Here is a 20,571-nt window from a genome sequence, read left to right on the forward strand (position 1 = left end):
AAAACAAAATTTTGCGTATGGGACTGTAAACAACAGAAATTACAGGGTTAATTCAGGTGAGGCTGCAAATATTAATTTCCAACAGTCAATTCTTTTTTCTGAGTAGTCGATCATTTGGTCTGTAAAGTATCAGGAAATTGTGAGAAATGCCAATTACACTCTTCCACATCCCAAGTTGACATATTCATTATGCTTAAAACTTGACCAAAACTCAACAATATCTAGTTTATTATCAAAGAACACTAAGGATACCAACATTTTTGTCTTAAAAAGGATTAATCGAAAAACTCTGGCTGATATTTATTTTCTGATGATGATCAACTAACTGATTGACTGGCAAATAATTTCAGCACTAAATCTCTAAAAAAGTTCCCTAATATTTTTCAGCTTAGTGACTATATACTGTTTGCTGGCTATTATGAAAATTGCTGAAGATTGTTATTGCTACGAATATTAACGGCTGAGTTAAATCTGATCAAACATTAAAGAGTTTTACAACTATAAAATGTATTGAAGGATTATATTGTATCATACTGGTGTTTATATGATTTTGTCCCTAACCTAAATGTCTATAATATTAAGGAAGAACATACCAGCCTCTTACATCTTTTCACTGTATTTGTCACTGTTTGTTATCACTGGTCTAAACAAGTTAGTTAGTTAGTTAGTTAGTTAGTTAGTTAGTTACTTAGTAATTAGTCCAGCATGGTTGAAATGACTGGTCCAGAAAACTCTCCTGAATCCACTGTCACCACCAACAAGTAAGGAATCCCAAAACAACCAATCAGACTGAGCAGAGACTTCTGGGTTGCATTAAGTCAGACATGCTGTGGCCTCACTGGTCTGGTGTATTTCATGTGGACGCTGCTGCTTTGAATCTAGAGTTTCAGCTCATCACACTGATTGAAAACAAATTTCTCTTCACCGTCTTGGTTGCCATGCATCGTCTGGATGAGAGAACCTTGAGACCTGAGTCTTTGCTAGGCAGATCTTCAAGGCTGGGATACTATTTGAAGAGAATTTGCATGTACATTTGCATGTGAGCATCACTTTGCTCTGTTGCGGCACTCTCCAATAGGTTTGGTGGGTTTGAAGAAATACAAAACACTCAATATTTTCTGATTGATTCAAATCTGTTTTCATGGCTTCTCTGCTCTGCTCACTGGGGCTTGTCCTCTAGTCTGACTGACTGGGTGGCAGTATAGTAAAAGAGTATTATATGTAAATCAAAAACACCAGGGCATAGGCTTTTATGGTAAGCAGAGTTCCCTGAAGACTCAATGTCTCTACTCTCCTCGACTCATTGTGGCTTGGCATCTGGACTGTATTAAAGCAGCAGTGCCAAATGTTAGGCGGTGGGGAGCAGTAGGGGGTGGCCAGCAGGGGGTTGAAGGGGAGGCATTGGAGGGCAGCGTTGGGGGTGGAGGGGATTCTGTGAAAGACAGTGGTATGACAGGAGAGACAGACAGAAAGAGGCACAGTTAAGGAAGCAGTTAAAAACACAGCATTACAGAGGAGGCATATGGGTGGCAAGACACGTGGGAGTAGTGTAAGGCTGTACCTGGGCCTCTTGGATTACTGACCTGCTGTGAAATGTACATAAAGTAGGAGTTCATAAATCTGTGGCTGAAACTAATGTTGGATTGCCTCAAGCAACTGCAGAACGAGCTGACACATGGAGGCCTTAGAGGAGTGATACAGCCATGATTTCAAGTTGTTTTGAATAAGGTTGTCCCATTTGTTTGCAGTCAGCCCCAGCTGTTGAAGTTTACCCCTCTCGCTTGACTTGGAATGATCCGCATGTGATACGGGGGTCATACCTACCTCCGAGGGATGTCAAAAGAATAGCAATCTGCTGTTTGTCAATACATGAGTCAGACACGTGATATTGGGAGTGGTGGATCAATCCAGTGCACTCAGATGACCATGGTATAATTGATTACCACTGTTCATCACAGTTATGGTAATTTATTGTGACAGACAGCTGGCTAGTTTGAGTTTAGTTATTGTTTGGAAAACCAAGTGGTCACTGTGATCGGGGAGATAAAATTATGTAATTATTAAATATTGTTCAACTCAGTTTGGTTTGAATTTACAATCTCTGATTTGTCTTTCTCTGCTTTATGTGCTCTTTTTCTTGCATCTTATTTGCAGCAGAGAAGAGGATTTTGACCATGAGCTTGGGCTCCATATTGAATGAATAGGGTAATATCAACAAGTCAAAGACTGGATCCCTGCGGCTCCTCTCTCCTTTATCCTCTTCTTTAGACGGAGGCAGCAGATGCTCCTCAGCTCTGGTTTTATTGTTTGTGGCTGGCCAGCCTGGGAGCTGACTTAAAGACAGGGGGGAGGAGATGAGCTTTTAGTGCCCTTTTTTTCTTCTTTTTCCTTCACTCTCTCCTCACAGTTCTCTCTCTATCTGCGTTTGTCTTGAGCCCAGTTGGTGTCTGCTGGATGAGTTAATTCCCTGATTGAGGTTTTGGTCCCTTTAGACAAAAGGCTGCATCTTTCAATAGGCCACATGGCTCAAGTGGGAGGGCTCTGATCTATTCACAGCCATTTTGGGTGCATCTGCACTTCCTATTGAGGCTCAACCCAGAGGCTGATTTACCACCACTCAGCAGCAACAGGAGCAATCTCTCTATCACACAGGTCCTGAGTGCATTTATGAATCCTAAGAGAATACACACACACCTACATGGGCTGAAAGCCACAGGGAGTACACACACACACACACACACACACACACACACACACACACACACACACACACACACACACACACACACACACACACAGTGAATCTGTACTTCCCAATGCTTCTCATTGTGCCCAGAGGACAATGCAGCCCGCTTTGGCAAAGAGCCAGGCCCTCTCTTCTCCATTAGGTCATGCAGAGAGAGTTGTAGTGGTGATGGATACTTCAGTGGCCCAATCTCCACTTTCCATGGGGAGAGGACTGGAGCTTGGTCTACATCATTGTAGCTGTGCACACACATGTACCCTGGAAAGAGTGAAGGTAGACCCTGGGATTTTGAAATGTTTGAAATTTAGTGTAAAAACAGAATGATTGCGTTTAACTTGAACACAGATGTTCAAATGGTTAACCTCCTCAGCCCCACAAAGCCTTTGGCTGGTCCATCATTACAAGCACATGTTGTTGGAACAAGCGTAGTCTAAACCCACAGAGCTTTATTTAAATTCTAGTCATGGTCTCAAGTTTTCCAAGGATATCAGAAGTATAAAAAAAATGGTAGATTGGATTTGAACGATTCATTTATCAAAAAGAAATGGCTTCAACAAAGTCCTGGAACAAGCTATATAGGGCATAATATGATTGTGATATTTGTACAAATGTATATTTCACTTTGAAGTTACTTGTGGAGGAAGAATAATAGTAACATTAGTACTGTCTCTACACTTACACCTAACTTGCTCATCCTTAGTGAGTCAGACTCAGAAATGTCTTCTGTACGGGGAGTGTAGCCTTGAATTTACTCATTGCTCTTGTCAGTACAGGACAGCATCCTCCAGAACAAAGTAGAAGAGATTTCTATTGCCTTTTTTGTTTTTGTTATATTTCCACCATTGGTCAGTGCAATGCCATGTGACTGAGTTGGAGTTTCCCCTTGGGTCGTTGCTCTTTCAAAATGAATTGGTGCAAACAAGTTCTATAAGGCAGGCGTTTACAGCTGAATATATAACTATTATATGGTTGGACCGTGCATGGATGCCAATCATGGGCTTAGGGCCAGGGTGGCAAGGTGACTGCTTACAGAATGCAAATAGGATGCGTTGATGTCAGTTGTTTACAGTGGTTCCACAACAGTTTTCAACTACGTCCTCAATGCCACGCATTGACCATACACGTTCCAACCCCATACTAGGTTTGGCCTTCTTAAATTTGTCTTTGTTGATTTTATTGTATTTAAATGTTTTGGAATTTGATTTGTCAATCCATGCCCTCTCATCTATAAAACTTTGACATACATGGCTATAGCTCAGGTGGTTTACCATAAATCACAAGGGTTGGTGGTTCAATCCTCAGCTTTCCCTGTTTACAGTGTCTTCTCCTTGAGCAAGACATTAAACCTTAAATTTCTTCCAATGTGCATCTGTGTAGCTGCCTAATTAATTGTAATAGTATTCTTATAGAGCTGCAAGTAACTATTTCTTTATTCATTAATTTTCTAGACATTTAAAAAAAAAAAAATCAGACAATAGTGAAAATGCCCATCACAATAAAGCTCAAATCACCATTTTCAAATTACTTATTTTGTCTGACTCAAGATATACAATCCACAATCACATACAAAAAGAAAAGCAGCAAATCCTCACATTTACATTGAAAAAAAGAAAGAAAATATTTAAATGATTAATTGAATAATAGAGTAATCAGTGCATTTTTTTTCCAGCTCTAGTAGTACATAATTTATCATGGGTCATCTACTACTTGTCCTCTGTCTGTCACATAATTGTACAGTTAGGTTAATATTGTACAGATAAACCAAACAGAATAATTTAATGTCCACATCTAAAGATACTGTACATAAACATTGGAGGAAATGTAAACTGTCTATGAAAGTGTTTAAAGTTGTAGTTTGCTCAGTTTTAGAAAAAGTTAGGGACTATAACAGCCTCCCCTGTCCCCCTAACTGCTGCTGCTATTGTCATGTCAGTGGCGAGTTAAGCGCATGTTGGGAGCTGCTTGTAGCCCTGACTCATGAGATTTAGTCCTCTGTGACGCTGAAAAGGAATGCAAGGAGTCACCATATCTTTTCTCCACACACTGTTGACATCATAACTTGCTTCCTTTTGGTTCACCTCTTTCTATGTGTGTGTATTAGAGTGTGAGACACACTATTATGGAGAGATGCGAGGAGTGAGGAAGAGGATTGACATTAGTGAGAAGCAGAGGGAATATTTCAGTTTGAAGTTCATTGACCCTGTATGTGTCACTCGGTCATTCACTTCCTGCCAGATCATAGTCAGTGGTGTTTCAGCACTGACTGGCTGCTCTGTTTACGCAGTGTATGTATATGAGTGTGAGTGTGTGCCAGTCTTGGGAGGTCCATTAGGAAGAAAATGTAGTGTCTGTAGCACAGACTAAGAGCATAACACTCAAGGCTTTCACACATCTCTAAGTGATATCATAAACACTACAACAACTGGCCATATAAAGGCAAAATATTTCTTTTTCTCTCTCCACTAATTGGCACTGTAGACTTACTATTGCTCCTCCTCTTCCTTCGTCCTCTCTGGGTGGACCTTTCGCTCTTTGTGGGTGGATGAGGAAGATAGAGTACGAGCTGGGAGAAAGGAGAGAGCGAGTAAGACCCTGTTTGGCTTAATTCACTCTGTCAGTGATTGTCAAACAAATCCCTCTCTCACTGTCATTTCAGCCTCAGTTATAATGAAGTTAGAAGAGTGCTTCTTTTATGCAGCTGTTTTTTTTTTCTCCTTCTCCTTATTTGGCAGTGGGGTATGTGTGCACGATTGCTCTTTTAAAATTGTGCCCGTCCGAATTATAGCATATACAATGGGCCATAACTTTGTTGTGGTCATACCATGGCTCAGTGAGATATTGACCCCCAGACAACTGTGTTTGATAGTTCCCTTGCCGCAGAGGATTGAAAATCAGTGCAGCAGGCTGGACATGAATATGTGTGGTCTAAGAGAAAAATGAACGAGGAGAAAAAAACTAAACCCTATTTCTCAATATGTGGTGTTAATTGTACTCAATTCAATTTTTGTTGTGTTGGTAAAGCAGCTGAGTAAAATTTCTTACATCTATTTTCCTGATGAGTGTACAGTGGAATTAATTTACTGAAAGCCTATTCTCTCTGACTGGATAATTAGGGGTTAGGTGGGATGAAGTTAACAGGGATGAGTGGTGCCTCTTTTAAAAACGTCTGGTTTAAGGAGCTTGTTAGCTGTTAATGCCTCCTCCTGTCCACAGGAGCTAAAGGGCCCCTCTCTACCCTCAGCTGTAGTGCTGTGCTCTAGCGTCTCCCATCCGCCCCCAATAAGCAAGTAAAGTGCCAGGCTAAGCCTCCGCAGAGCAGACAACCCTGGGTCTTATCTGTGGAATGCTGGGCATCCTCACAGAGGATCTCCTCTGTATTATCTCAAGCTGTATTATCTCAAAGCCTCCGTCTCCTTTGATTGTCCCCTGGGACCTCCCTCTTTTCTGTCTCACTTTTAGATGTTTACCTTTCTCACTCTCTGCCTCTCCCTATGCCTTCCTCTCATTTTCTTTGTTCGATTTTCTCTCTGTGACTACCTTTTTTATTTCAGCTTTTTTTTTTTCTCTCTGCACAGCCACACAAATTGAGATGAAATGCTTTATGTTGTACACACAGATACTGTAGCTTTGTGTTGTGCTCTTTTGAAACTAGTTGAGAGAGCAGCTCAGGAGTTAAAGGGACGGATTTAAACCAGACAGAGCCCATGATGGAGGATAATGATGATGCTGTCTTTTGTGGTCTCTGCAGTTTTGCATGCCTTGGCATTTTACTGGCTTGCATGTTTTTGGGACTGTGGTCAGCTAGCTTGGCAAAAGTACAAGCTCATGAGTCTCAAGTTGCTCTATTTTTCCTCTAATTCCCTCCTCTGACCTAAATGATTCCAAAGTTGGCTTTGTCAAGATATCCCTGTTGTTCAGTTTTGTATTCGATTCATTTATAGCATGTAGTTAACTTTGGATGTTTTAAACAATAATTTCCTGTCAATGCTTTTGATGAGTAATTAGAAACAGAAACTTATAAAGATTGATAAGGCTCGTGCATCATAGGAAAGGGAAACAGTATCTGAAACAGGCTTGGACAATGCAAAAGGATCAATTAAGGCCAATCCATATATAGTGGGTAGATAGACGCAACCAGTTACTAGCAGCACTATGTGGTTTTGTGTGGTATCTGTTGTTGGTTAAGTTAGGAGCTTATTCCTTTGGAAGATAGAAACTGTTGGTTGAGAGTGTGTAGGATTATTATTTAATTGTCAAAAATTCCTGTGGTTAAACTGTAGAGGAAGACACAAAACATTATCTTTGCCACCAACACTCAACTTCATATTTTTTCACATGACTGAAATGAGCTGTCCTCTTATCTGAGCTAAAAGGTCAATTTGTAAAATGGTTTTTGATAACTACACAGAACATATGCGTACAATAGGTTATATCAGTCACTGGAAAGTTTGAGTGAAAATAAACCTTGTAATGGAGAAATGGAGAACTTGATTTCATAATGCATGCAAACGTCTGCGAGACCCTCTTTTCCCTGGGCCTGCTTATTTGGGGCATATCTCAGACTATAACATTTCTTATTTTTCAGGTTGAGAAAATAAACTGTCTCTGCTTGAATGATAAAAGTGATAAACTGTAGGTTTACAGGACTCGACCCTGGATCAGGTTACCAAAGCAGTGCAGTCTGCCTGCCACACAGTGATTTAAACCAGGTTCCTGTTTCCCAAGGGGGGCTTACAGTTTACACAGCATGCATTACTGATGCAAAGCCACACTACATGATTCATCATTAGAACAAACTTTACCCAGCTGCTGCACATGCAACTATAGATCACTATTCTGCATTAATTTTTGTTACACAGAGCATTAACCTGGATCATATTCCTTTGGCTGTGGTCCAGTTTGATGTTAGACCTAATCAGAACTGAAATACCTCAGCATTACTTCAAAGAGTTGACTTGAAACCGATCAGAGGTGTTGGCCAGGCTTTCTGTTTAACAGTGATGACGTAAAACTGTCATCATATCAGTCTGGCAAAGTAACCACAGCAACCGACACTGTCAGTAATTTTGGTGTGGGGTAAAGTGAACTTGCAGTTATACAAAGAAGTATGGTTGTACAATAATTTGAGTGAAAATTACAGAGCAGTTGGTTTTGTACAGACACTAACTACTGCACAGTAGATTGTGGTGTGGAAAGCTGTTACACTTTGTTTCTGCAGATATCTATATACAGAATACCTATATGGTTATAAATCAGTATTTTTTAAGTATAGTTTTCTTTGTGCCAAGAACACGAGACCATTTAGCATTTAGCAGATTTTATTGATTAATGCACTATAAACCAAAATGAAGGTGGAGTGATTGATTTGAATGACTTAACTATCAGATATGCATGGCGCATTGCCCATCTCTCCTTTTAAACAGTGTCATAGTTACATCACAGAGGCTTAAACAATTGGTGCCCGACCTTGATGACTCCGGTGCGTTTTATGACATGAATGCCAGCCTTGTGATTCATCAGTACGACGTTCGTCCTTTAGTTTATTATAATTTAGTTCATAAAGGAGTCTGGTACATCCTCAAGGCAGCTTCACATCAGGGAGGAAAACAGTGATATCCATAGTAAGGACTGAACAAACCTCTACTTTGTTCTCAGTTAATGGTCTGCTCAGGGCTCTGTGATGTTTTAAGACCTTTTGCATTGGGACTTTGCCAGGAAGAGAAAATTGAATTATTTTTGGATGGAGAGATGAGTTGTTGTGGTGAGGAGTTGCTAAACACTTTATCCTGCTGCTGAGATCCACGTCACACATCACTGTAGGTGTCTTGTGTGAGAGTGAATAGTGTGCAGTCATTAGACTATTTGTGGTTTACCCTAAGTGTTCTCTGTTTTTTTGTCTTGGTTGCTATCATTGAGCGGAAGGGTTCAATTTCTTTGCAGCATCTGCAGCTGCAATGTACGGTAAAGTATCAATGGCAAAGTTATGTACATGATGTGATAACAATGTGCTGTGGTTTTATGAAATACCAGTCATCGCACATGTCTGGAACCTGTACACAGGCTCATGTACATTCTAGAGCAATAGGAACACAACTCTTTATTTATTTTTTTGTAAATGGAAGTACAGTTTAATTTCATTTGACCTACTCTGATGACAGAAGTGTATTTTTAGGAAAACCACAAACTGGTAATAGGCTGTATTAACTCAATTTAACCACTGGCTTTCTCTCAGTCAAATACCAAATATTAAAATATAGCAAACAATTTCTGTTCTGGCATCAGCTGAGAAAAGTGTTGTTTTAGAAGGTTAGCTTTCCCTGTTTATTGAACTAAAGATCAAGATGTTTAGGTATTACTTTAAGCATATTATGGATGAGATAAGACGTGGCGGCAGACAGACAATTTAGGCCCTGACTCAGGTATCTTGAGTGATTATTCTCCTTCTTGTTATATTGCAGGTACTGCTATAATAGTGTTTCTTTCCAACTAGTTTTGCCCATGTAATAATTTTGTTTGATTTGTCAGCCACAGGGATGGACAGCGCTTGCATTATAACCTTTAAAATGATAAGCAGTGTCCCAGAAGTTTAAAACACCTCTGGCTCATGTTTTTCTTTTGTCTAATCTCTGAGTCCGTTCTGGAATCAAAGTAGGCCTCTAGACATCCCTTGATGCATGGCGCTTTTTAAGAATTAAGTGAAGGCCTAGAATGTTAAAAAATGTTTCACTACACACTTGTCTTCACCGTTCCACAACATGAAGTGCTGCTGAAGTGATTTTTCCCCTTACAGCCTATGATTTCTCACTTGATTTCTCTTCTGATAGTTCAGAATCATTTCACTGGTGACTGCTAAACTTTTCTTATCCAAAAGAAGTTTTAATTGCCAGAGAGTTTTAACATCTTTTTTTTATGAACCGCTGATTACAGGGGAAGAGGCTTAGGCAATACATAACTTGATAGGACATCGGCCTCAAAGATGATCTGTTGCTTATTTATAAGGCCTGTCTCCGATCAAACTGTTACATTTGCTTGCCTAAGCCTCTTTTCTAGGGTAATCAGAGACACATCTCTGTAGCAGAGTTGCATTATGTGCAGGCTCTAAAATGCTGAGGGTCAGATACCAAGGATGAGCTTCCCATGTGGTTTTAGGCTTTGTTTGAAACTATTTTGTTTGAATTTTAAAATGGTTGCTCAGAGCTGCAATGACGCCTTGTTTAGGTTTTTAGAAAGCTCTAATTCTGTATATTGGAAACCATTCACCATCTAGGCTGTCTTATTGTGTTTCTACTGGCAATACACCAGTGCTGAATGTTTATTAGAATAGGATAGATAATTGTTGGCATGACAATCAGCCCTCTCCCTTTCATCCCAGATGTTTTAACTATAAACTGACTTGTGTTTCCCTTTATTATGTTCCTGTGTGAATATTCAAATTTCTCAGACTGATAATGGTTATCGGTGTTCGTTATAAAAGTGAAAGTAAACTGTCATGGATTGATCAACCTGTCATTTTCAGGTGCTGCGTGGTGAGAGGGAAGCAGTGGGTGCGGCATGCTGAGGCCACTCCCCCGGGCTCAGGATGAGTGTCAGAGATGGCGCTGCCACCATGGCAACGAATGCAGGTGGAGGAGGAGGGGGAGGTGGACCAGCTAACCCTAACGATCATGATGGCCGCTCATACATGCTCCAGATCTACCCACGGCTGGCCTGCCAGCCCTCCACCTGCTGCAACCTAGGGTGAGTGTTCCACAATGTTACTGCTAGTGAATGTTAAATTAGTATCAACAGTTTATTTTTTAGCTATGATGTTGTTGAAAAGATCAGAGGACTTTATATGAAACTCTACATTTTTATGTAGCGTTCCAAATTTATTAAATAAAGGAACTGTTGTAAGTCAGTCAGTTAGTAATTATTTTTATCTACTCTTCAGAGTGCAGAAGGATGCAACAGCTGCTTCTGTAATCTCGGACGCTGCCACGGCACTGGGGCTGGACCCCGGCCGCCTGTATGTGCTGGCAGAGGTGAAGGAATCTGGTGGGGAAGAGTGGGTGCTAGAGGCGGGAGACCTGCCGGTACAGAGGTTTCTGCTGTGGCCTCGGAAAGCCCAGGAGCAACACCCTCAGAGCCTTGGCTTTTACTTCTTACTACAGGTACAGTTGACAGCACTCATTTCACTTTGCTGTCAGACATGGTGGATGTGGACCACAAAGAGAAGTCCTACCACAGTCTGACGATTGCATTCTGCTTCCTCCTGCTCTCTCTTCCTCTTTGTTGCCATTTCAGTGAGAAACAAAAAGAAGTAGTCAACCTAGGTAACATAAACTAACAAAAAATTTAACTAAATTTGCTACATGCAAAATGTTTCCCAATGTCTTTTCAACCTTCTTAGCACAATATATAACAGGAGCATTTGTAAGATCGGTATCATTTGGGCTTGTCCCAGAATATTACAACTATCTCAGAAAGACTGTGTGTGCAATTAACTGTTTCACAATCTTTTTTCCTTTCCGTTCCCTGATCCAGGAGAGGAACCATGATGGCTCTATCCATTATGTCCACCTCCCGTCTGTATACACAGAGCAGGAGGCACAGCGGCTAGCTGCCAGAGGCTTCCTTCCACCTCCGCAGGATGACTTTGCAGACCTCTGCAACCTCCCCGTCCTCAATGAGGACAGGATATTAAATAACCTGCGCACACGCTTTTACAAGAAAAAGATCTACACCTATGCAGGCAGCATCCTCATCGCCATTAACCCCTTCAAGTTCCTGCCCATCTACAACCCAAAGTATGTTAAGATGTACGAGAACCACCAGCTGGGCAAACTGGAGCCTCATATTTTTGCTATCGCAGATGTGGCCTACTATGCCATGCTCAGGAAGAGGGTCAACCAGTGCATTGTCATCTCTGGGGAAAGTGGATCAGGCAAGACCCAGAGTACCAACTTCCTGATCCACTGTTTGACTGCGCTCAGCCAGAAGGGCTATGCCAGCGGGGTGGAAAGGACCATACTGGGGGCTGGACCAGTCCTGGAGGTAAGATGCTAATAATGTGACAGTAGGGTTGGAAAAAAAATGTTCTGTGTCTACACCACCGATCATTTTGGCTCACTATTAGCCCATCTTGAGGTATTTGGCTGGACTGCAACAGCTGGGCCAGACCTATAACTGAGAATGTCACTGACTGACTGACTGACTGACTGACTGACTGACTGACTGACTGATGAAGTTTTGGTCGGCAGGCCGACTGTCAGCTTCCCCCTTGGCCTTTGCTCTTTCAAAATGATTTGGCATGAACAGTCTCTATTACGTCAACAGGAGGGTGTTTACAGGCAGTGTTGCTAACTTAACTTTTTGGACAAAATTTTGTTACTTTCCGTTGAAGAGAGTTGTTAGTATTGCCACGCAAAGTAGAGCTTTACCTCTGCAGGCACCCCTCTCTGTTCTGACCACTCAGCAGCTGAATGAGTGTCTTACTTTCTCTCTGTGTGATCATTTTAAAAGTAAATATAACAGAAAAACATGTAAATGAGAACAGCTTTATTGGAATCTAGCTGTTTTAAAATACTGTATATGTGAGCACACAGAGAGTAGGAGATAAGCACTCAGATAAAGGGATGAAACTGGCCGTCACTAGGCAGAATGCAAATACAATGTAATGATGTAATGAATATGCTAATTAGTGTATTACAATATTGAACAACATTTATCAACTTCTTGAGCAGAAATTAGCTACTTGAAATATGTTGTTTACAGAAGCGCCACAACAGTTTTCAACTATGTCTTCAATTTTGTGCTGAGGCGTCAGCATTTTCTGAAATGCATTTTGAATCAATCAAAAGGCATTGTTATTTTGATGAAGTCATATCCAATAATGACAGTGCTTCCTCAAAAGTGACTCATTATGTTGCCATGCCATGCAAAAGCACACACACACACACACACACACACACACACACACACACACACACACACACACACACATACACACACACACTGGCATAGGTGGCAAAATACACTGAGTTCTTTATATTCTGTGATTATTTTAGGGGACAGTAATCATAAAACATTATATGAAAGTATCAGATCCCATTCAGTACTGAGCAAATGTGGCTGTTACTCAATTGCACTTTCGTACATGGGCTGAACTGACGGGGGATATGGTAGTCTGTATTCAGTGTAAAAGACTATAATACAAAGACTATGGTTTACCCAGAAAGAAGAAATGAAAAAGAGGATGGGAAGTTGCGCCATTAACCCTTTCATGTGGCCCCTTGCCTTTGAAAATGCTGTGGGAATCTAGAAACGATAGAGCTGTTTTTTGGTTCCCTCTACGTACTTTTGAACAAATACTGATGTTTCTGATTGTGTACTTGTAATGCAAGTGCTAATCTTGGTCTCTTTTTCTAAGTGATTGTGAAACACCATTTTCTGGGTTAGAAAATTTTCACCATTTTCATCAAAATATGAACAACTTGGATTTCATTTGGCTGTTGTTGACCAGGCGCTGGTATTTCTTTGCTGCTGTTTCGATCAGGTGACTGTGCTCCTCTTCCTGCTTTCGCCTCTGAGAAATTAATGCTTGTACTGACTTGCTTTCTGCAACCACTGAAACGACAGAATAAAACAAAGCTACTGCCAAACTGAAACTGAAAAGTTTCTGTAAGTTACAAATAGCTAGTGGAAAAATATCTATCAGTACATTATAAAAACACATTTTTCATTTGCATTATTTTCCTCTCACTGCAGTGGGGAATAATTTTATATTACATTATAAATAATTTTATAAGGCCAGACCCACAGTCGGTTCATCTGAGCCATATGGACTGTTGACTTTGCTTGGTTGTCTGACTAACCAGAGTGAGTTATTATCTGAATGATACGCAGGAAATGCCAGTGCTAAACAGATGAAATTAATTAATTGTATTATCTATAAAATGTCAGAAAATGGTGAAAAGTACTGGTTATAATTCCCACAGCTCAAAGAGATGTATTCAAATAGCTTATTTTAACCAAAAATCCAAAATGCTCAGCTTACTATCACATACATGTGACAAAGAAGAGCAGCAAATCTTCACATTTCAGAAGCTGGATGCAGAGGACATGGCTGAAAATGATTATTCGACATCAACTATAAAAAAAATAATAGTGCATAACTTTGTATGCTAACATGCATTTGGAAACAGATATTGTGTGGGATGTTACCAGTGAGTGAAGGCATCTGTCTGTCAGGCCACTGAGGGTGTCTTTATGCTGCAGACAGTTAAATGGCCAGGGCTCATTGCAAACTACAGCTCTCTGTGTTTGGTGACAAAAGAGGCACATACAAATATGTGCAGGCATGTAGACATCTGTTAGCTTTTACATTGTTTAACAAGAAATGGTTGCATTATTACACAGTATTGTTTTTGCTTGAGTTTAATCCTTGAGCTACGTGGCAAAGAACAGACTTGACTTCGTTTTATTTATTTTTTTATCCCTGTAATGAGAAACGGGGTCTCTTCCACTTTCACATATGGAAGAATTTACCTCTGGTCAGACCTCAAGCAGGGTTATTATTGTGAAGTCATTTTCAGCATTCACATCTCTCCCACTCTCTTGTCACTCCATTGTGAGTGTTGTCTCACATTGTACTCTGCAGGACTCCATCACTGGAGATTTAACTCAATTTATTATGCATGTCTTCAACACCATGGATTATTAGACCACCCTGCAGGTTCTGCCTCTGCAAAGTTAAGCATAATGTTTTGTGGGTGTGGTGCACTAGGTGGCATGAAAGTGTGTGACCCCAGGCCATGTTATAATTTAGAGTGCTTCCTGTGAGCGATATAATCTGGATTTATGTTTGTTATTTGAGATAATATAGAGTGACTTGAGATAGAAAAAGATAAAATGAAGTTCTTCCTGAGTGCCTCTATCTCTGAAAAATCACCTGATGTACTTAGTTTCAGTGTAATAGCCTTCCTTGGAGTGGGGAACTAACTACTCTCAGGCTAATCTGGAAGTAAATCTCTACATATTTTTCTGTTTTATTTCAAAGTAGTGTGGCTAAAAATAGCCTTTTAGCCAGAAAAGCCCTATGTGGAATGTGGTTTATTCAAAGTACAAAACAGTGCTGAAAAGTAAAAACCTCCTGATCTGTAAAAGTTCAGTGGAGCACACAATACTTGGGAACAGAAAAACACGAAACAGAAGTTTGATGAGAATTGGCCACAAGCAGTTGGCTTGAGTATTAAGGACAAGAACACAGGGTTGGCAACTACAGTAGGTTTTCAGCCATGGTGTATCCATCCATCATCTGTCATATCCCTATCAACTCCACTCCCTCTGACTCAGTACTGGAGCTTTCACTCACAGAACTGCTGCGCCTTTTAAGATGCATGTGAATAAGCAGCATCTGAAAGCGTCGGCCCCTTGATGTGTGTCAGTCTGTCAGAGTCTTTGGTTCCAGATGGCTGATGGAGGGAAGAAGGAGGAGGTGATGGAGAGATTTTCCCCTCCATCAGCAGAGTTCTGGTCCCTTTGGCAGACGCACTGCCACTCTGCTGTTCGCTCCCAGAATGCAGTGTGCATGTTAGCCTAGTCCAGAGCTGTGGTTGCAGGGGCAGACAGGGCGACGGGTTTGGTCTTTGCTGGCCTGGTCAGTGGAGGAAGTGGAGACGGGATTTCATGTGTGACCAGTCTGTCCATCATCCTAGCTGTTGAACAGTTGTACATTTCCTCTTGAAGCATTATAGCATCCATTATCCATTATAGGGGAAGGTTTCAGCATGAAGGCTGTTGCTTTTAACGTTTTTTTATGTGCCAAGAGACTGTCCTACTTAGTTATGTGAAAAGACTCTTGACAACACCCGGCAGTTTTTGCAGCACGCTCATAAGATGGCTGACATGAAACAAAAGTTGCTTTACAGAGGAAGCAATAAAAAGAAATTGTCTTTCCTGCAGCTTCTCTTCACACAAATAGTCTACCTCTGGTGGTTCCTGCCTGACAACTTCCAGCCAAGGCATTATAAAATGAGTGTAGAATTCTATTTTTAGGCAGGTTTACTAAAATGGAGGAATTTCACTTTGACCGAGGGGTTTTATTTGATTCTTTTTTTTGTCTTGCAAGCTGATCAGGTTACAGTGGTGGAAAATGCAAAGCGTGTGTGAGCGTGAGTGTGCGTGTGTGTGTGTGTTCAAGCTATAGGGGAGGTCTCCAGGCCCGGGTCACATTTTGAGGAGATGAGATCATTGTTTGTGGTGCTGGCTGTGGGCTGTGTTGCTGGCAGATTGAATGGCCCCAACCTGAAACCATATTGGAAAGCCTCTGTCCTACTTTAATGCATTGTACCATTTTTTTAAATTCTATATTCTATTCTATTCTGTTCTATTGATTCCCCTCCTTTGTTGGTAAAAGAGATTGTACTTAATACCTTCTGCAGTTTGAACAAATAGGGTTTCTACCTGCAGAGCAGTTCACCAGCTCACTTGTGAACTGGTCCAACTGGTTTGATCCTCTGTTACGTGGCACTTTTGGTGTCTCTGTTTTCTTATGCCAGGCTTTGAAGACTATTTATTCTTAGTCTCAGCAAGGCCCTCCTCAGTGGCAGAAAGGTCGCTGACAAATGGCAGGAAATATATTGGAGTTATGTGTCAATAGTGAAGAAATATGGATCTAGTTTTTCTAATCCCATTGTATTTATTTAAGAAAACTGTTAAACAGATGTTTCCTTGATTTGTGTTCTAACAATAGGTTTGAAATATACTCGATTTTATAATTCATGTAATGCTTCATCCATGCTCTTAAAACTAAAATCTGGCAAATTTAAAGCTTTGTAATTGCGTGGGTGAAGAAGAGAGAGAAAACTGCAGTATCACAAGCCTAAAAAAAGAACAATTCTGCTGTAGTCATTGAAATGGATGAAAACAAATCCTGTGTGGCCTGACTACATTATTGTATATTGTATTTGGGAAGATATGAAAGCAGCCATATAAAAGATTAGAAGATAGAGTCTATACATTTTTTGGTCTTTCACAGCAACGTCTTTCACTTCATCATCAGAACTTACTTTGGATAAAAGCTTGATTTAGTTATTCAGGGCAGTATGAGTTATTTCTAACATGAAAGGAAGTTGTTTTGGCCAGACATCTCTGACCACACCTTGCTCATAAACAGTAAAAACCTTTGATGTCAGGTATGTTGTAAGTCTTTTTTTCTCTCTCCTGTTGGGTTCTTTAAAATATTAATTCAAATGTTCAGTCACTTATAGATAATATAAGGCATTGTTACTAAAGCTTAACCTGCTAGTTGTTACACATTCCTGTTAAACCTCTCTTGCTAAGTTCCCAGTCTCCTCGTTTTCACTCCGTCTCACTGCTTCAGACAGGAAGTGCCTATCATCCGGAACCCTCTTTAACAGGAAGCAGCTACGACACGGGAAGTAGCAGCAGTAGTTCTCGCTGCCTCTAGCTCAGAGCCTTCAGGGGTGTGGATAGACCAAAGAATTGTATTGTTATACAGGAAGTTCAGAGGAGTAGCTGGCCATTCTGTCTGCTGATCCATTGTTTATCTCTTAGTTATGGGTTGCACCTTTTTATTCCTCAGCTATATTTGGTCAGGCTGGGTGGCATTGTGTGTGAGTCTGGGAAAAGCTGGCATTACACACACACACACACACACACACACACACACACACACACACACACACACACACACACAAGTCCTTACTGTAATCACATCATACAGTATCATATTGAAGAGTTGGACATGCTTTTCCCTACCAGACCAAATACAGCTTACTTGTAGCAGTATGCTGCAGGCCACTTCAGGGTCTATTCATGGTACTGTGACCACACCACAAGCTGGAGTTTGATGTGGTACCCATCTAGACATGGGTGGAGCTGCTTGAAATGACTCCAATCTGGTAAAACACCAGACCACAAGAGGAGCAAAACTGGTGCTTGAAAACTTAATCCAAACTACTCTGTTTTTTTGTTGTTTTGTTGTTTACACACTAACATGTAGGAACACAGGGGGTTAACAAATAATGTATAAAAACTTTAACTTTCAACCATTTAATGTGCTTTGACAGCAACAAGTGTTTGTATATTAGAAATATAATGAATACAAACACAATCCATTTTTCTTTTTAAAACAGCAAAGATCACACTTTGTTAAGATAAATACAACTTAAGAGATCAGAAAGTTGGTGGAGTGGTTTCTAATCGAGTCCAAAAGGCAGATTTAAACAAAGTAAAGGGTATGAATCCAGCAGGCCTCTCTGCGAGAGTTTGTGTGTCAAGTCACCTACTTTAGGGTATGGGGGAATTTTGTCAGTTGCCCAAAATGTTGATGCTGCAGAAGAATTATAATTTGTCTTCTATAGTCCATTGCCATTGCGAGCTGCAGAAGTTGGTTATTAATTGTGACACCGCTCATGATGTATATGCATGATGTTGAAATGTCTGTATGGTAATGTCTGTATTCTCAGACTCAGCTCTGTCCAATACAGAACGGCTCGATAACGCTATTGATTTGTTCAGTTTGTGATAACTGTTCTTGTTTTTCACTGCATTGAGTCTTTGTTGGTTTTTTTTTAGATTTTTAGATGTCCCTAATATATAGACAATTGTGCAGTTTATTATGAAAATGAAATTTAGGTACAGCTGATATGCCCTTTGTTATATGTTGCTTTGTGTAACTGTGATGAAGCTTATATATGAATGTGAGTGCATGGAAGCGTCTGATCTGCTTTCCAGCCTTTGCTTACAATAGCGATCATCTGTTACAATCAACTCTTGCATACTGAAGCAGTTAGTTTTTTCTCCCAACCACCACTACCACCACTTTATTTTCACTATACTGTCATCTAACACCAGTTTGTTTCCACAGTAGTTTATTTACTGCTATGTAGTTGTCTTGTGATAACTTGCCTAATACTTGTCACACTATCTTTATTGTGTTGGAATTCATGACTTTGCCAAAGTTATTCTGTTTACCACAATGTTTAACGGAGAAAAGCAGCAAATCCCCACATTTGTGAAGCTAGAACAAGCATATATTGGGCATTTTTGCGTGATATATTACTTAAGCCTTTGGTTCTCAAAGTGGGGTCCGGGGAGCCCTAGGAGTCCTTGAGGGGTCTCCTGGGGGTCCCCAGCAAAAAGGGGAATAATTTATTTCCACATTTTTTCAATCGTAACACAATAACAGAGTGTATGACTATTTTTGTCATGGGTTTCATACACTTTCTGTAATAAAACATCTAAAAGCAAAAATATTATCGGGGGGGGGTCTTGGGACAAAATCAAATCGAGGTCAGTTTAGGGGTCCTTGACATGAAAAAGTTTGAGAACCGCCGATTTAAGCATTCAGTGGTCTGTTGATTTTCTTGTAATCTACTAATTGATCAATCTCCCAGTCCTTTCATCGCTAAAATCCTTTTATGTAAATCATCTACCGTGTGAAAATGTCATCCAACACTTGATCAGTCTTTCAGTGGACTGCAAGTCATTTCCCCTGAAACAGGACTGCCATGTCATGCTGTTGAAGACAATAAATAAAGAATTTAGAAATATTTGCCTCTGACCTTCATGCAGTAAATTCATGAAGTGGTTCAGTATAACCGCATTCACTGGGACATTCACCATTATTGAATTGAAGCACCAGCCCCTCTGAGCGCTATTGACGCCATTATTGTACCTCAAAGAATCAATTCTTTGTTAACATTTCAGTTGAGTTAAGCTCGAAGGGTTTAAGTGTAGTTGGTGGGATATGATGGCGGCTTGAGGCAAGGCCAAACATAGAGGAGGAACTGTGTAGAGACGTGGTTGCAATCAATCACTGCCAACATCATGTGATTTCACCAAAGCATTTTTCACATTTAGGTCAACAACAAACAGTGATTATTTTGTCACCAAGTACCGTTGGTGTTTTGCCTCAACATTACAGCTACCAGTGATTATATAGCTCATTGCCCTGCTGCTTTGTTCCCCAGTTTAACCTGTAATTGAAGAGTATATCAATATAAGTTGGGTTTAAAGAATATGTCTGATATAGTTGTGGGTGTAAAGTGTCTGCCGCTGAATGAGTGAGCATGTCCACCTAGAGGTTTGGTCAGTTTTTGCATGAGCGCCTACCGTTGTGCTCTGTGAATGTGGGAACTGTTTTTGTGGCGGTTGGACTATTTAGAGTCCTTTTGTGAGCGTATCCATGCTGTAGTGAGGTGTCAGTGTCAGGCCCTTGGCAGCGCCTGTGGAAACATTTAACTGAAGCTCTTTTGAGCAGCTAGACTTTAAAGGATGCAATGCTTCGATCTTATACCAATAAGACCTAGTACCCAAGCACAAACGGTAGTTTTTACAAAAAGGTTTTTCTCCTTTCTCTCAGTTTTGACATCAATAGGCATGTTGAAATTATGCCAGAAAAAAAAATCTAAAACCTGTAATACTCTCAGATCATCACAGAGGTGACCACAGGGGGAACTACACAAAGCTCAGGGGAAGTATGACAACTCATTGGCTGTAGAAGGTTGCTTTCCTAGTAGTCAACAACAGCACGACAAATTGAATTTGCTCTTTCTGTGAACATCTAATCTTGTATGCACCATCAGACCATTTCCTTCCACACATATTTTTGTTTGTTCATGTTTGTACAAGTTTATGCTAGGCCTAACATATAATGTCTTTTTAAAGTATATAATTTATACTTTCTCATTTCTGCCCCACTTGCTTGTTGAGACAAACGGCTCATAAACTGCACTGTTCTAGAGACACTCCCCTAGATTGGTTTGAAAGGAGAAGTGTGTGTGTGTGTGTGTGTGTGCGTGTGTGTGTGGGGTGGGGGG

The 20,571-nt window shown here is 40.5% G+C and overlaps 1 protein-coding gene across 1 annotated transcript in view; it reads left to right on the forward strand.

Moving 5' to 3' along the window:
- The window catches only part of myo9bl (myosin IXb-like), a 55,659-nt gene that overhangs the window by 9,144 nt on the left and 25,944 nt on the right, over positions 1-20,571 (forward strand). The window contains exons 2-4 of the mRNA XM_087172263.1: positions 10,263-10,483; positions 10,677-10,896; positions 11,270-11,779. Coding sequence (XP_087028389.1) covers positions 10,326-10,483; positions 10,677-10,896; positions 11,270-11,779 — 888 coding nt within the window. The 5' untranslated portion in view covers positions 10,263-10,325. The remainder of the gene's footprint in view (positions 1-10,262; positions 10,484-10,676; positions 10,897-11,269; positions 11,780-20,571) is intronic.

Source organism: Seriola lalandi, unplaced genomic scaffold, assembly GCF_002814215.2.
Source record: "Seriola lalandi dorsalis isolate HSWRI2012SDOR001 ecotype SW California unplaced genomic scaffold, Sedor1 jcf7180002052130, whole genome shotgun sequence".
In the NCBI taxonomy this organism is placed as follows: domain Eukaryota; kingdom Metazoa; phylum Chordata; class Actinopteri; order Carangiformes; family Carangidae; genus Seriola; species Seriola lalandi.